This window comes from Vanessa tameamea, chromosome Z (assembly GCF_037043105.1).
Source record: "Vanessa tameamea isolate UH-Manoa-2023 chromosome Z, ilVanTame1 primary haplotype, whole genome shotgun sequence".
NCBI lineage: Eukaryota > Metazoa > Arthropoda > Insecta > Lepidoptera > Nymphalidae > Vanessa > Vanessa tameamea.
In genome coordinates, this window is record NC_087341.1 from 16,097,836 (window position 1) to 16,111,573 (window position 13,738).

The following is a 13,738-nucleotide window of genomic DNA, read 5'->3' on the forward strand; positions in this document are numbered from 1 at the left end:
CTTCTTTAAGTTTCTTGTTGTTGGTGACGCATTGGTGATGTAAGAGTAATTCATATTTAATACAGAACCAATGTCTATGAGTGATGCTGATCATGTACCATCAGGTGGCTTATATCACATCTCGACTAATAAAATTGGAGTGTCTGTTTGTAAAATTAAAATAACCGCTTTTTACTAAATGCATATGTATGTATGTATAGACGGTACATGTACCAAAATAACATTTTTTCTCAATGTTTGTCTTTCTGTCTGTTTGTTTGTTCCGGCTAATCTCTAGAACGGCTGGACCGATTTTCACTGGCAGATAGCTGATGTAATACGGAGTAAATTAGGCTTCAACTATAACTTTTTTCAATTTATTCGAACGCGCACGAAATCGCGTGCGCAACTTGTATAACATAGAGAAACCCAAATATAGCACGACTTAGTACGACACGATTTCGATTTGCTGGAATCGAAGATTGGATTTAAATTAGGATTGGATTCCATCGTAGAATTCAAACAGTGAAAATATCAATCAATCAGTGATGAATCAATCTATTTTAAAATTATTCTGTGCATTCAATTTATTCCTAAAAAAATGCATATTAGCTACGAAAAAAATTTGTTGGAAATATTTTTTTTTCGATATTCGAAAGTAAATAGTAATATTATTACATTGTTATGTTTGGGTATATCAAATATTTTATTTCAGTAAGTTATCAATTTCGTTTTGGAATTTGATATTATATAACAATAATAATTTGCCGTTGTTCGTGAGTAATCAGTGTTAAAATGAACATAGCCTCATGCAAGAGTGGATTAATTTAATTACGAAACGAACAACCTATTTTTAATTAGAATAATCCTACTATAAAGTTTTAATTGTAATCATTGTGTGTTTATATATATCTGTAATTCTTAATTGATTGATAGTATCTCTATTTGGATTTTCGTACACATGGATATAATATATATATTCCGTAGCCATTAAAACCTAAGGCTTTGCACTCGTTTTCATTCATTCATCTAACATAAAAAAATACCAGTAGCAATGCGGCACGATCATAGTGAGCGCGATTCTTGTGACTTGTGACATTATAAGTCTCCTGGCACAAGATACAGCTTATTTCTTTGTATGGAAGGTCTCATAATATAGATATATTTCTTATTCAACATACATTAATTGAAAAAATTAAATATTCTCCATATTAAAGATTCTCTGAATCTTTAATATGGCTGTAATCTCTGTCGACTTGAGCTCGAGATCAGGTTCGTTTATAATAATAAGATCCAATGTCAGCAAGCTGAATGACTTCAGAACGTGATACATATTTACTTCATAAAAATTTCAAAACCTATAGAAAGATAATTCTTGTGAAATTAATATTACTTAAATTAATTCGGATAACTGAAACGTTACTCAACTGTGTGGACAATTCCTGCGATGGGCTGAACGACAATGATGAAAAATTATGTGCCATTCAAGGCAGAATTCGCCTTTGGATTATATGGTTAACAGGAATATTAGTAATTTCTTAAAAAACCAGGAATTGAATTTTTTCTATTCACAACTTTGTCAATCTCTTTGGGCGTTTTTAAGCCAAAAGTTGCTGCTACTGACTGTTCTCATTACTTGCGTAATGTAAATATAAATGTATGAGGGTAAGTAAACGTCTGTTTAAAACCTTAAGAGCGTAGTTTGTAAGCGTGGGAATTAATTTTAGAACACACACATAGGTACTTTTCAATAATACAGTTGCATTGTGCAGTGTATCGTACGCATCCCCGGAGATAATCAGTTGCTTGTTTTCGGTGCAACGAATAAATTAAATTTTCATTGCGCGTTCATAACGTAGGATTTATAAAAATACATTTAATTACGAGTAATGTATTAGCTATAAGGTTGTCACTCGCAAACGCAATTATAAATTATTTGTTAGCATAGGGTGCGGTCAGAGTGCATTAAGATGCCAAATATTCATTATGATTTTTATTGTTTCAACTGCTTTCGTCTAACTAAATAATAATAATTATTTTCTTGATATTTTAAGGTTGGTAGATATACCGAATTAAATTAAAGTAAAGACACATTAAATAATCACTTCTTAAATTTTATAAATATAAATAACGAAGTTAAATATAATTTTTTTCAATACTCTATTTTTAAGTAAAATATTCGAAAAAAATATTTTAAATCAACTTCTCGTCCATTTCGGTACAAATACTATTTTTCATAGTGAGCAATTCGGTTTTACAAGAGGTCGCTCGACAACTGATGCGAGAATAGCACTTCTTAAACATATTTACGATGCTTGACAAAAATCACAAAATGCTATTGGAGTATTCTGTGATTTGTCTAAAGCATTTGATTGTGTAGAACACGAGACGCTTCTTTATAAGCTCAAATACTACGGTATTAAAGGTAAAGCTCTTGATCTCATTGCTTCATATTTAAGTCAAAGAGTCCAGCAAGTTTTCATTAATGGCATAAAGTTTTCTGGATCTACGTTATAAATGAGTGTTCCACAAGGATCAATTTTGGGTCCCTTTCTATTTCTACTATATATAAATGATCTTCCTTTCTATGTTAAAGGTATTTGTGTTATAATGTTGTTTGCTGACGATACTTCACTGATTTTTAAGGTAGACAGGAAAAAACTGACTATGACGATGTGAACGGTGCATTATCACAGATACACGATTGGTTTACAGTAAATAATTTAGTTTTGAATACTCAAAAAACGAAATGTGTAGTTTTTACCCTACCAAAGTTTAGAAAGCAAAATTATAATATATCTTTAAATGGTGGCCGTCTTGATGTAGCCAATATTACGGTTTTTTTTTTGGGAATAGCATTGGATTCCAAACTTCAGTGGAGTCCTCATTTATCGTCCCTGACAGGAAGACTCAGCTCCGCAGCATAAAAATTAACAATTGTGTCCCACGACACTCGCGCCCCACCCTTATGCTAACTTGTCTATGTGTGCGTAGACGTTTTGCGAAATTATAAGAGTCGGCTCGAAATAAAAATTGACGTGCTCTCACCTTGGGCTCTGGGGAGGGACTGAAAATTTATTGACAGCGATGTCGAATAATAAGTCAAAACCGTCAAATGATTTTCTCCATACTAAAATGTATGGACGACGAATGCCAAAAAGTAAGCAATATTTAAATAAAAATTACTATAATATTGTGAGATATAATAGAAATTGAACACGGTGAACTTATTATTTACACTTTCGTGTTCCCATTTAACCAAAAATACATGTATAAACTAGCCGCTAAATAGCTTAAAAAATTCTAATAGAAAAGGTCGATTTCAGTGTTTGGAGTGATGTTGACGATTAATTTACCAGGTTATTGATACAAATTTTATAAATATCATGCGGTGAAACTTAAGATATATCTATTGAGATACTGAATGTATTTTTTTATCCATAACCAATGCTCCAGTTTTAAGATATTTTAAAAATAGTAAACGCTATTTTGGCGTTCCGCAAGGACTGTCCTCTTAATGTAAATTTTACCCACTCCTGAGTATTTATTTTATGGAAATCAACATTTTTGGTATTTTCAATTAATTTTAAGCGTCGTGACTTGATTGCGATTGTGAAATAAACCGAACAATGCATTCTAAAACCGAGAAGAATTTGGCAAACAATCAAGCTTGTCGCTCCAACAGAAACAATGAATAACCAAAATTGTTTTCTGGCTACATTTTTGAAAATATATTTAAGTTGAAATATATATTTAAAAACAAATTAATTTGAATGTTTTTTTCTGGGAGTGGCTTGTTTTTGTTGATTTTGAGCATAATAATGATTTAATGGTTATTATAGAATAGAGTAAAATATGTAAAAACAAAACTCACTCACTCACTCAAAATAAAACACTGTAACTCGTATTTCAAAATATCTAAAGAAAGTTTAGGGCGATATCTAAAGACAAGAAAATTTAGGTCAATTTAAGTGCTAATGAAAAAGCAACAGCAACAGCTGGTGTGATCCGACTGTATGCGAAAGATGGTGAACCGGGAGCATCGGAGAAGCTAATTAGACATTGTATAACGAATGACTGGCTATGACGATTATTTATTGGTGTTGTTGGTAGATGTTAATTTTATTCAAAATCACGGTTAAAAAAAAACCAACAAAAAAGAGAAAAATCATTCAGTTCGTTAAAATTTCATAACTTCAATTAAAAAAAATCCCGTAGTGAGTTTAATTTGGCTGTCAAAAACGGAGCTGTAAAGTTTTTCAGGAAAAATAAACCTGTTAGGGCGGTCGCTCACCGAGAGAATTTGCCTTTAATGTATCCTTTAATAACAGATCATATTCGATCTTTATACAAGTAATGTGCAATGATTGAATTAGTCTGACATTTTAAAAATAATTGAATCAACTGCAGTAGTCTGTAATCTGTCTGAATCTCACTCGTGAAAAGTTGACAATCGACTTACGGTGATACGCCATTTTGATACATGTATCCTAAAAATTTTATAATTATTAAACATGTATAATATAATATATTATTGCGATAGTCAAAGTCGCATATCGTAGTGGGACATGTAACCCGTACAGACGATTTCTGAAAACCGAATATTATATTATAACATTCAGAATGTAACGGACTGTATTATACTATTTACATATATACTTGAGAATGAATTATTGTTATTTTAATACATTTTTTTTTATATATGAAACATAACATCGGTCGCAGCGCCACCTACCGGGTTCAATATAAGCCGTCCGTAGACCCAATTAAGCACATATTAAAATTTAATCAAATTTGGTCGAGTCATTTTGGAGAGTTTACATACATACATACATATATATATAGAAACATAAAACCAAACATACAAATAAATTCATAAGATTGCATAATAAATGTATACATATACATGGAATAATAAAGGATATTAAAAGGAATGAAATTATATTAAACATACTTTTTTTTCATACGTTTTTGGTAAAATCGTTCGTGTGTTCAAGGATATGTTCATGTATTGGCGAAGAAAATGACGTGCCACTTTTTGAGGAAAAATCTCGGCGCCAGCTTTTTTCCATACAAAATTCTATAGATTTTAGGTTGACCCGCGCCGAATGTCATACTCGTTGCGGCGCATATATAGGGGCATGATGCTTGACAGCTCGGTTCAAATTGGATGCGAGGAGCGATGCGCTCGCCGCACCGACCACGTGCAATAATGCATATCAAATTACATAATTAGAAGTGATACTAGGCGGTGCAGCTGTGCGGGTTATACTGCGAGGCTGCTAGCTATGGTTGATTATTCTGAAATATGGGAGTGGCGCAAATTCGTGTGTCAGTGTAGTGCCTACTCATATATCAGTGGTGGATGCATGGCAAAATATAATTATAATGAGAATGTGCTTCGTGCACTTTACCTATAAATAATACAAATGATTATTACAAATGACGGTATGGCAGGCCGTCATATGAATGAGTGTTCTCGATGAGACATCATATTTATGATATAAAAGCGATATAAAAAAGGTCGAGTTTACCTCGTATAAAGTATAATAATTAAATTAATATGATATAGAAACGGTTTGATGGTAGCCGTCTTGCGATAATATCTAATTACAAATAAGTATGTACTGGGCGATACATATTGATAGTAGAGGGTTACCTGGATGACTATTAATTATGAAATTTAAATCAAGTATATTAACAAATAGCAATAAGGCTATAAATAATGATTGAACTTCCTTCAATAATAATTAATTTGTTTAAAATAACTAAATATATTGCTTGTCAACTTTGTCTTCCATGTTGCAGATTCTTGTGAACCGTAAGCGAAGCAAGTTGTAGCGATATTATATTGTAAAACTGTGACGATCGACGGATGTAAGTTCGTAAAGCGGTCGTTATAAAACTCTTCAAATATTATCAGTAAACAGATTCAAGTTTGGTATAACTGTTTGGTACGATCACGACGACAACGGTCTAATGATGTTGATGTTTTAAGATTTTTATTGTTAAACAACAAAACCTTTATAATATATTTGTACTATGCACATGCAAAATGATCGCGCACGAGTACTGTACTGAATTTACTCTGGTGGATTCTTGATGATTCGACGCGTGGTCCGAGGCTGTGTGGCTCGACCGAGAGTCGCTGCATTAGTGTCCCTCGTGGCGATGTCGTCTTGAATTTGCTTAGGTGATGCAGTTGCGAGGTTTGAGGTTACTGTATAACGTCTTTGGCGATACGGTAGTGTACCTCCTTCTGTTACCAATGAGACTGCCTACGTGAGATAGTTTCGGGGTTTGAGGTTACTGTATAACGTCTTCGGCGATATGGTAATGACCCTCACTCTGTCTTACCGGGTTACTAGAGTAGTGTATGTGCTATGTAGTACTGAGCTATGGCTGATTGACGTTACGATGTCGTTATTGATGTCTCTCATCAATCAGTAGTACCACAATCACGACCGGAGGCTGCAATAATGCTGAAGTGATACGTTCATGCAGTGAAGGACCCAAATAATGGATTTCATCCAGGCTGGCATCACTATATATGGCGCACTAATCGCTTTATACGTGAAGTGTCGTTTGTAGCAAAATTTTCGTCCTTTTAGGGACGCCTCCTTAGCTCAGTGTTAAGGATATTATACGAGACACTGTAGTAGGGCCTAGTTTAGTAATAACGCTGTATATCTCTTTAAAGTTGATTATCACGTGCAAATAACGATCTGAGTTCTAAGCTGGTTTAGGTAAACGACTATCTGATTTATGCCTGTTGTAGGCTAGAGTTAAGTATATCCACTGTATAGTTATAGATTTAAGTAAAACGTGATACGCGAAGCGTATGTAAGGTTTATAAGCTAGTTAAGAAAACGTTCGATTTACTTATAAGTCTTAGTTATAAGAAGAATATGATTATACGTTTATAATATATATTCATACTTTATAACCTACTACGGTAGAAAATATAACAAATTATGTTAAATCCACTCAAATGATTCCTACGCGGTAATCTATGACTTTCATTGAATATTATTCCACTATGTTTGGAATTATTACGTTTTATTTTACGAAAAAACTACACTCTGCGACAGTGGATATAGCAACGAAAAACGTTTTGCTTGCATTAGGCCGCCTGATTGTCGTGCACTTGAACTGGTATGAGAAACAGTGATTTAATGCAATGATAATCCAGGGTTTAACCCATTAACTACAGATTTCCTCAGCTATGACTGATTGACTATTTATGGGACTTTGATCCTTATTTTTATTATTATTGTTGTAGCATTGGCTACTATTTTACTTGGCTACTATTATACACCGCAGTTATGACTGTGAAAACCACCGGACCACGGTCTAGTTTATTGACTTATTTATAAGTCTAATCGTCGATTTGAATAACGTAGTTATTACTGTGCTTTCCGCTGGACTACGGTCTAGTTTATTTATAAGACTATTACTCTTTTATACACCTCAGCTACGGCTGTGATACCTGCTGGACTTTAGTTCTAGTTCATATATTATTTAACAAAGTGTTGGCACACTATAAAATTGCACTTCCCATGTTCGAGGAAGGTTCGCCGATCTATGGTTGGAATCTACAGTTGGTGGCGGGCGTGGGGCCAATTCAACCTCCTCCCCCTTTTATATTTTTCAAAACAGTTAAATATATAAAGATGGGTAGGAGCGACATCCTTTAGCTACTCGTAAGAGGTGTTAAAGGAAATGGGACCGGTACCTCATATATTCGATTATTATTATTCAAATTAATTAAACAAAATATTTATATTGAAAACGCATTTAGAAGATAAACCTGGTTTTATTTGACTCCTCTATAGTCGATTGAACTTATAATCTCTGACGCTCTAAAAGAACACGGTTATTATACAAAGTCAACGTTATATGGATCCTAATAACTAACTAGACGAAATCACGAGCCAAACCGATATTTAAATATAAGAAATATAAACGTAAAATTATATTTTAATTAAGATAGGCAGGGAATAGTCACGATAAGAGAATGCTTGTCAGTCAATGATCAGTAACGAACGAACGCTCTCAATGACGGACCTCCCTTCCAGGCAAACTTGTCAAACTCTGCGATAAACCAATAACGGTTCGTTCTGTGATTTTAGAATATAATTTATTTTGGGTTTATTTATTTACTTTGAAAATAAATATTTGGAAACTAAAAACTAATGAACTTTTGATATAAATTTTATAGTTCCTAAAAATTAAGTTTAGTTTAGTCATCTAATAATTGTAAATTGTTATATATTTTGCACTCGAGCAACTGCAAGCTATATTTTCCTATTTAAGTCTCAGATGACTCTAATAGCCACTAAAATTAAGAACAAAAAGTGTCCAGTAGTCCACCCAAAAATATTAAGAAACGAATGCCTAGTAATTGAATCATTGTAAATAAACATATTTAATCATTGCGGTTAACTCTATCTTGTTATTGGATAAAGTTTTCGACAGATGACTTTAATTCTAACGTATCAGCTATGGACTTCTGTATAAGATTTGTCGTTTATGCCAACAGAAAACATTATTATTACCGTATCCTTTGTAACTTATACCCTGGGCCAATACCCAAGTTGCAGTCAACTTGAGAAGACTCTCGCCTCTGATGTAGCTCTTTGCAGATTAGCTTGGTCGTATGACATTGAATTCTTCCATTTCTCCCATTGCTGGTAGTAAACGCGTCTTAAAACAGACCATGATAGTACAGACTATAAAGCAGTTTAAAAATATGATTTTCAGTTTTCTGATATTTAACATTTTCCATTCCATTAACACTTTATTTCTTTTCAGAAATTCGAATGGCCTATTTCCACTCCCGTTACGGCGGGGGAAGTCCTTACCGTTACCCTGTTGATGCGGATACGGTTTGGTAGTTCTCGGAAGGTCGGTGTATATCGCCTCGGCTTGGATATCGTAGCTGCAGATGGCCAGATCTCCGTGATTGATACACTGCTCGATGACCGGAACCAAGCTGTACCAGTAAGTATTTTTAATAATATCAATAATAATATATTATTTTAGACAGATGTGATTACAGGCATATACTATTTTTAACCGACTTCAAAAAAGGGGGAGATTCCCAATTCAGTTACATATTTTTCATGTTTGTTACCTCAGAACTCTGTCATTTATGAACCGATACATTTTTTTTGTAAGGGTATTATTCGCGTTCACATTACATAACATTAACAGCCAGTAAATTTCCCACTGCTGGGCTAATGCCTCCTCTCCCTTCGAGGAGCAAGTTTGGAGCATATGCACCATGCTACTCCAATGCGATGGATACACATGTGGCAGAATTTTGTTGAAATTAGACACATGCAGGTTCCTCACGATGTTTTCATTCACCGCCGAGCACGAGATGAATTATAAACACAAATTTATTTCCAGAGCTATTTAAAATCTGTATTTTTAAATATATGTATATATTACAATATTACATGATATATTACGTGGGTACAAATCTCGTTTACACACATGTGGACTTACTCATTTGCTTGTTTCATTTGCATAATCAATACCAGCCTCCATATCTCCATTAAAAAACATCACAAACATACATAGCAATGATATTAAAAAAATGTCCACTCAGTGTTTAATTAGAGAATGAAAGTTTGTAATTAATTGGGTATAGCAGTTCGCAGCTGCAATTAAAAACTTTAAATATTTAGAATGTCGTATTGCATCTGTCTGTGTCTCAGTCACTCAAATCGATGTTGACCCCAAACATCAATGTCTTTATTTTAGTGTTTCGGTATAAACGGTTAACGAGCTTGAATATCTTTGAATATCTGGCACACGTAATACAATGATATATTATATTTCAATATTGTCATGTTGAACTTAGACAATATTCCATACTGGTTATCGGTTGAATTGACAATTTGTCAGAAGCCTCAGAAGCCCTAAAAACTTATCTCTTATACTATGTGTGTGAAATGAGAATTTAATACATACGTTACAGCAATAACGAGAGCAATTTTCTTTTGCCAAAAAAATTACTTAGAATACGGGATTTAATATGTGATATTAAATCTCATATATGATTTTATCGCTTTAACTTTTATGGTACCGTAATCCAATGCAATAATAAAACATAACATAACATTGTACGGTAAATGTGGAGTCGGTTTCTTCGTCCGACTTTTAGAGACTTTTTAACCGAATCTAAAGGCTGAAACAAGTTGAACTTAGTCCTCAGTTAAGTATTCACGGCTGTATAGCGTAATTATTCTGACGATATAATTAAATAACGCCCTTGAAATTGTTTTCAAGAGCATCATGTGAATCATCAAATAAAAGGGCTCATTATGATAAAAACAAATATATTGAAAGGTCGTCATCGTTTACACTGGAGGTCAATTGACAATGAAACGCAATCGTGTAATTGGTAAGGTTCGATAGATTAATAACAGTCGTGTCGATAAAGAGCAGATCGCGTGCATTATGTTATGAGACATAGTGACTAAAAGTCATGAAAGATCGTCAGAAAAGGTCCAAATATGTCGTTGGAACATATATAACGTAATAATTATAAGCATTAAAATTTAACTTGGTGGTAGCGCTTTGTGATTGCTCGTCTGGGTAGGTTCCGTCCACTCATCATATTTTCTACCATAAAACAACAACGTTTTAAGGACCAGTGAAACAATGAAACAAAAATCACAAGGCAAATATCTTAGGGATATATATTTGTTTCCAAGGTTGGTGGCGCATTGGCGATGTATGGAATGGTTAATATTTCTTATAGCGCTATTGTCTATGGGGTGTTGACCACTTACCATCTGGCGGCCCATATGCTTGTCCGCCAACCTAAACCACAAAAAACTATAAATCCCAGAACCAACATTTCTTCAATACAGATACAACATAAAGATATTTTACAGGTATTAGGAATTCGAGGATTAGGAGTTGTAGGCCCGTCTGGTCTCATATAACAATAATTTTACCAAACAGTAATACTCTGTACAGCTGTGTATCAATTGAAGGGGAAGTAAGTCATTGTTATTACAGACATTGGAGAATCATTTATTAGAAACCTCGACCGAATGTATTGGTGCAAAATCACATCAACAGCAAAGGTATTCCCAAGGTGAGGTCAGGTCAGTGAACTGTGGGTCTGCCTGACCTAAACCCACATAAGGGATTGCCGTAAATATTTGTCAAATCCTTTTTCTTGTAGTATCAGACCCCGAACGAATGAGATAAGCAAATTATGACTAAAATTACGCACTATTTGTAAGATTGTTTACCGAAGACGATTAAATAGAAATAGTAATTTCCCAAGAGTACATTATCTTGGCTCAATGTTAAATGCTCGTCACTAAAAATCCTAGTAAGACAATCTTATTATTTAATGTAAATCTAATCGATTTTATAAGAATTCTTGGAGAGAGGTCACAATCACTTTATCATTTTTTATTTATTAATAGGTTTTGAAAGCATATATTCACTTGAAATTAGTTTCAGATAATATTTGATGATGATGTTTATGATGTCGTTCTGCTCAATTTCAGTAACAGCAGAAACTCTCAAGCGAGAATTTCTGCAGCAACCACAGCGCACACAGTTTGAAAACTGTATTGTGTAGTGATGGGTAGTATCTTAAATAACGTACGTAGGAAAACATAAGACATCACATACGGAACATTGGTTTGAGAATCTAAAATAGATACGTGAAATTATATAATACGAATATTATAATAATTCATATTTATGTCTATCTGGCTGTACTAATAAAAGAGTGTTTTTTTTAATTGTTTTATTGGAAAAAATATTAAACGAAATACATAAAACTTATAGCGGACACATTTCGGATTAAATTTTATTATATGATTTTATTATAAAGGCAGCTGTACATCGCAGTACATCGCAGTTTCATCGGTTTTAAAATAAATTAGGTTATTGACGTGACTTTAATAAAATTAATTTTATTCTATAAAACTGGAACATATTGAAATATTCATAATATCCATTAAACACATTCACGGAAATATAGCGAGAATCGTGATGGCTTGTTTTATAAAGTCTTTATAGTAACCGTTATTAGTTATATGTTTATAACTGTTCTGATTATTATTTTGCCAATAATAACAATGCAATCGTAAGAACTGATTCAATATAGAATCAAAAATATATATTCGAAGTGTCCCTAGCGCAATGGTTTACGGGCCGCCTAGCGATGTAAAAGATCGCAGGATCGATCCTGACCCGTGGGACTATTGTCGTTCCCACTCCTGCATAAACGATAAGCTTAAAAGGAGTGGTAATTAGGCATATTAGTAATAGCTTAATTAATTTGGGGAATTGCTACTATTTTTTATCATTAACATATGTTTATGTTGTATGGTATATGTTGTTGGATGAGCTAGTGGATCACCTGATGTTGACGCTATAAGAAATGTTAACCATTGTGGCAACAACCTTAAAAATGAAGGTGCAATGACCATTGAGCCTGTAGTTACACTGGCTCATTTACAGTTCCAAAACACAACAAGAGTGCTCATCTATCCAGACGGGTTAGCTGTACCACCAAGCCAACTTATTATATATAATTATTTATTTACGTGGGCTTAGTTCCGATGAACATATTATTATAATAAATGATGCACGCACACAGAACAAAATTTTAGAAATTAACACATACTCGCTAATTGAATCTTCAATATACACTCATACATACACGTCCGTAGAGAGGCACACATGTAAAGCTCCTGTTATAGCTTTCGCAACATGGCGGCTGATTTCAACTACTTTACAGGTGCAGCGTTGCCTTGTTTTTTTATTTGCGTATGCCTTCGTTTTACGAATTACTAATTAAACTAATCGAAATCAGCTGAAGTATGAAATACCAAGGATGTACATATTCAACTAGGTCCTAGATAAATAAAAGTGTACGCGGCCCCTTAATACAGTGTGATAAACTTAAACAAGAAGAAGTTTAAAGTAAGTTTAGTTTGAGTAGAAACCTCAAAAAGAGTTACATTTATTTTATATAAATAAAAGTAACAGTAAGGCTGACGGTTAGCGGACGAGCAAATGGGCCACCTGATGGTAAGTGGTCACCACCGCCCATAGACAATGGCGTTGTAAGAAATATTGACCATTCCTTACGTCACCAATGCGCCACCAACCTTGGGAACCAAGATGTTACGTCCCTTGTGCCTGTAGTTACCCTTTAAACCGGAACACAACAATACTGAGTACTGCTGTTTGGCGGTAGAATATATGTTGAGTGGGTGGTACCTACCCAGTCAAGTCAAAACAAACCAGAAAAATAATGTATCTTTTACTTTTAAAAAATTTTGATTCACTCCAACAACATCATCGATACAAATAAGTTGACTTTCGTAACGTTTCTCGAACAAAAATGCCGTTGCCGTTTCGAAAAAATAAAAATATGCCTCGTGTTCAGATTTTCTAGTTCTCTCCAAAAATATAAACCATTTCAGTGTGGATGAAATGCTGTCAAGTTACAGTTTAAACTTCGTCAGTAAAATACAACCGTTATATTGAATAAAAAACCCAATGCCTTCATAGGGGAAAAATATAAAAAATAAAACCAAGAATTAAATAAAATAAAGTAAATTAAAATAGGATACGATTGTGTTTTATTTTTAAATATTTTCTATAAAACAATTTGATGTAATTTCTTTCATATCTTCTTGTCTATTGCTGATATAAGCTGAGTTTATTTTTATGCACATCTACGGCGCACTGCCTTTTTTAAGACAGC

At 33.6% G+C, this 13,738-nt stretch overlaps 1 protein-coding gene across 1 annotated transcript in view; it reads left to right on the forward strand.

The window, feature by feature from the left end:
- The window catches only part of LOC113404117 (otoferlin-like), an 85,013-nt gene that overhangs the window by 17,242 nt on the left and 54,033 nt on the right, over positions 1 to 13,738 (forward strand). The window contains exon 3 of the mRNA XM_026644891.2: positions 8,794 to 8,982. Within this exon, the coding sequence (XP_026500676.2) occupies positions 8,794 to 8,982 (189 nt within the window). The remainder of the gene's footprint in view (positions 1 to 8,793; positions 8,983 to 13,738) is intronic.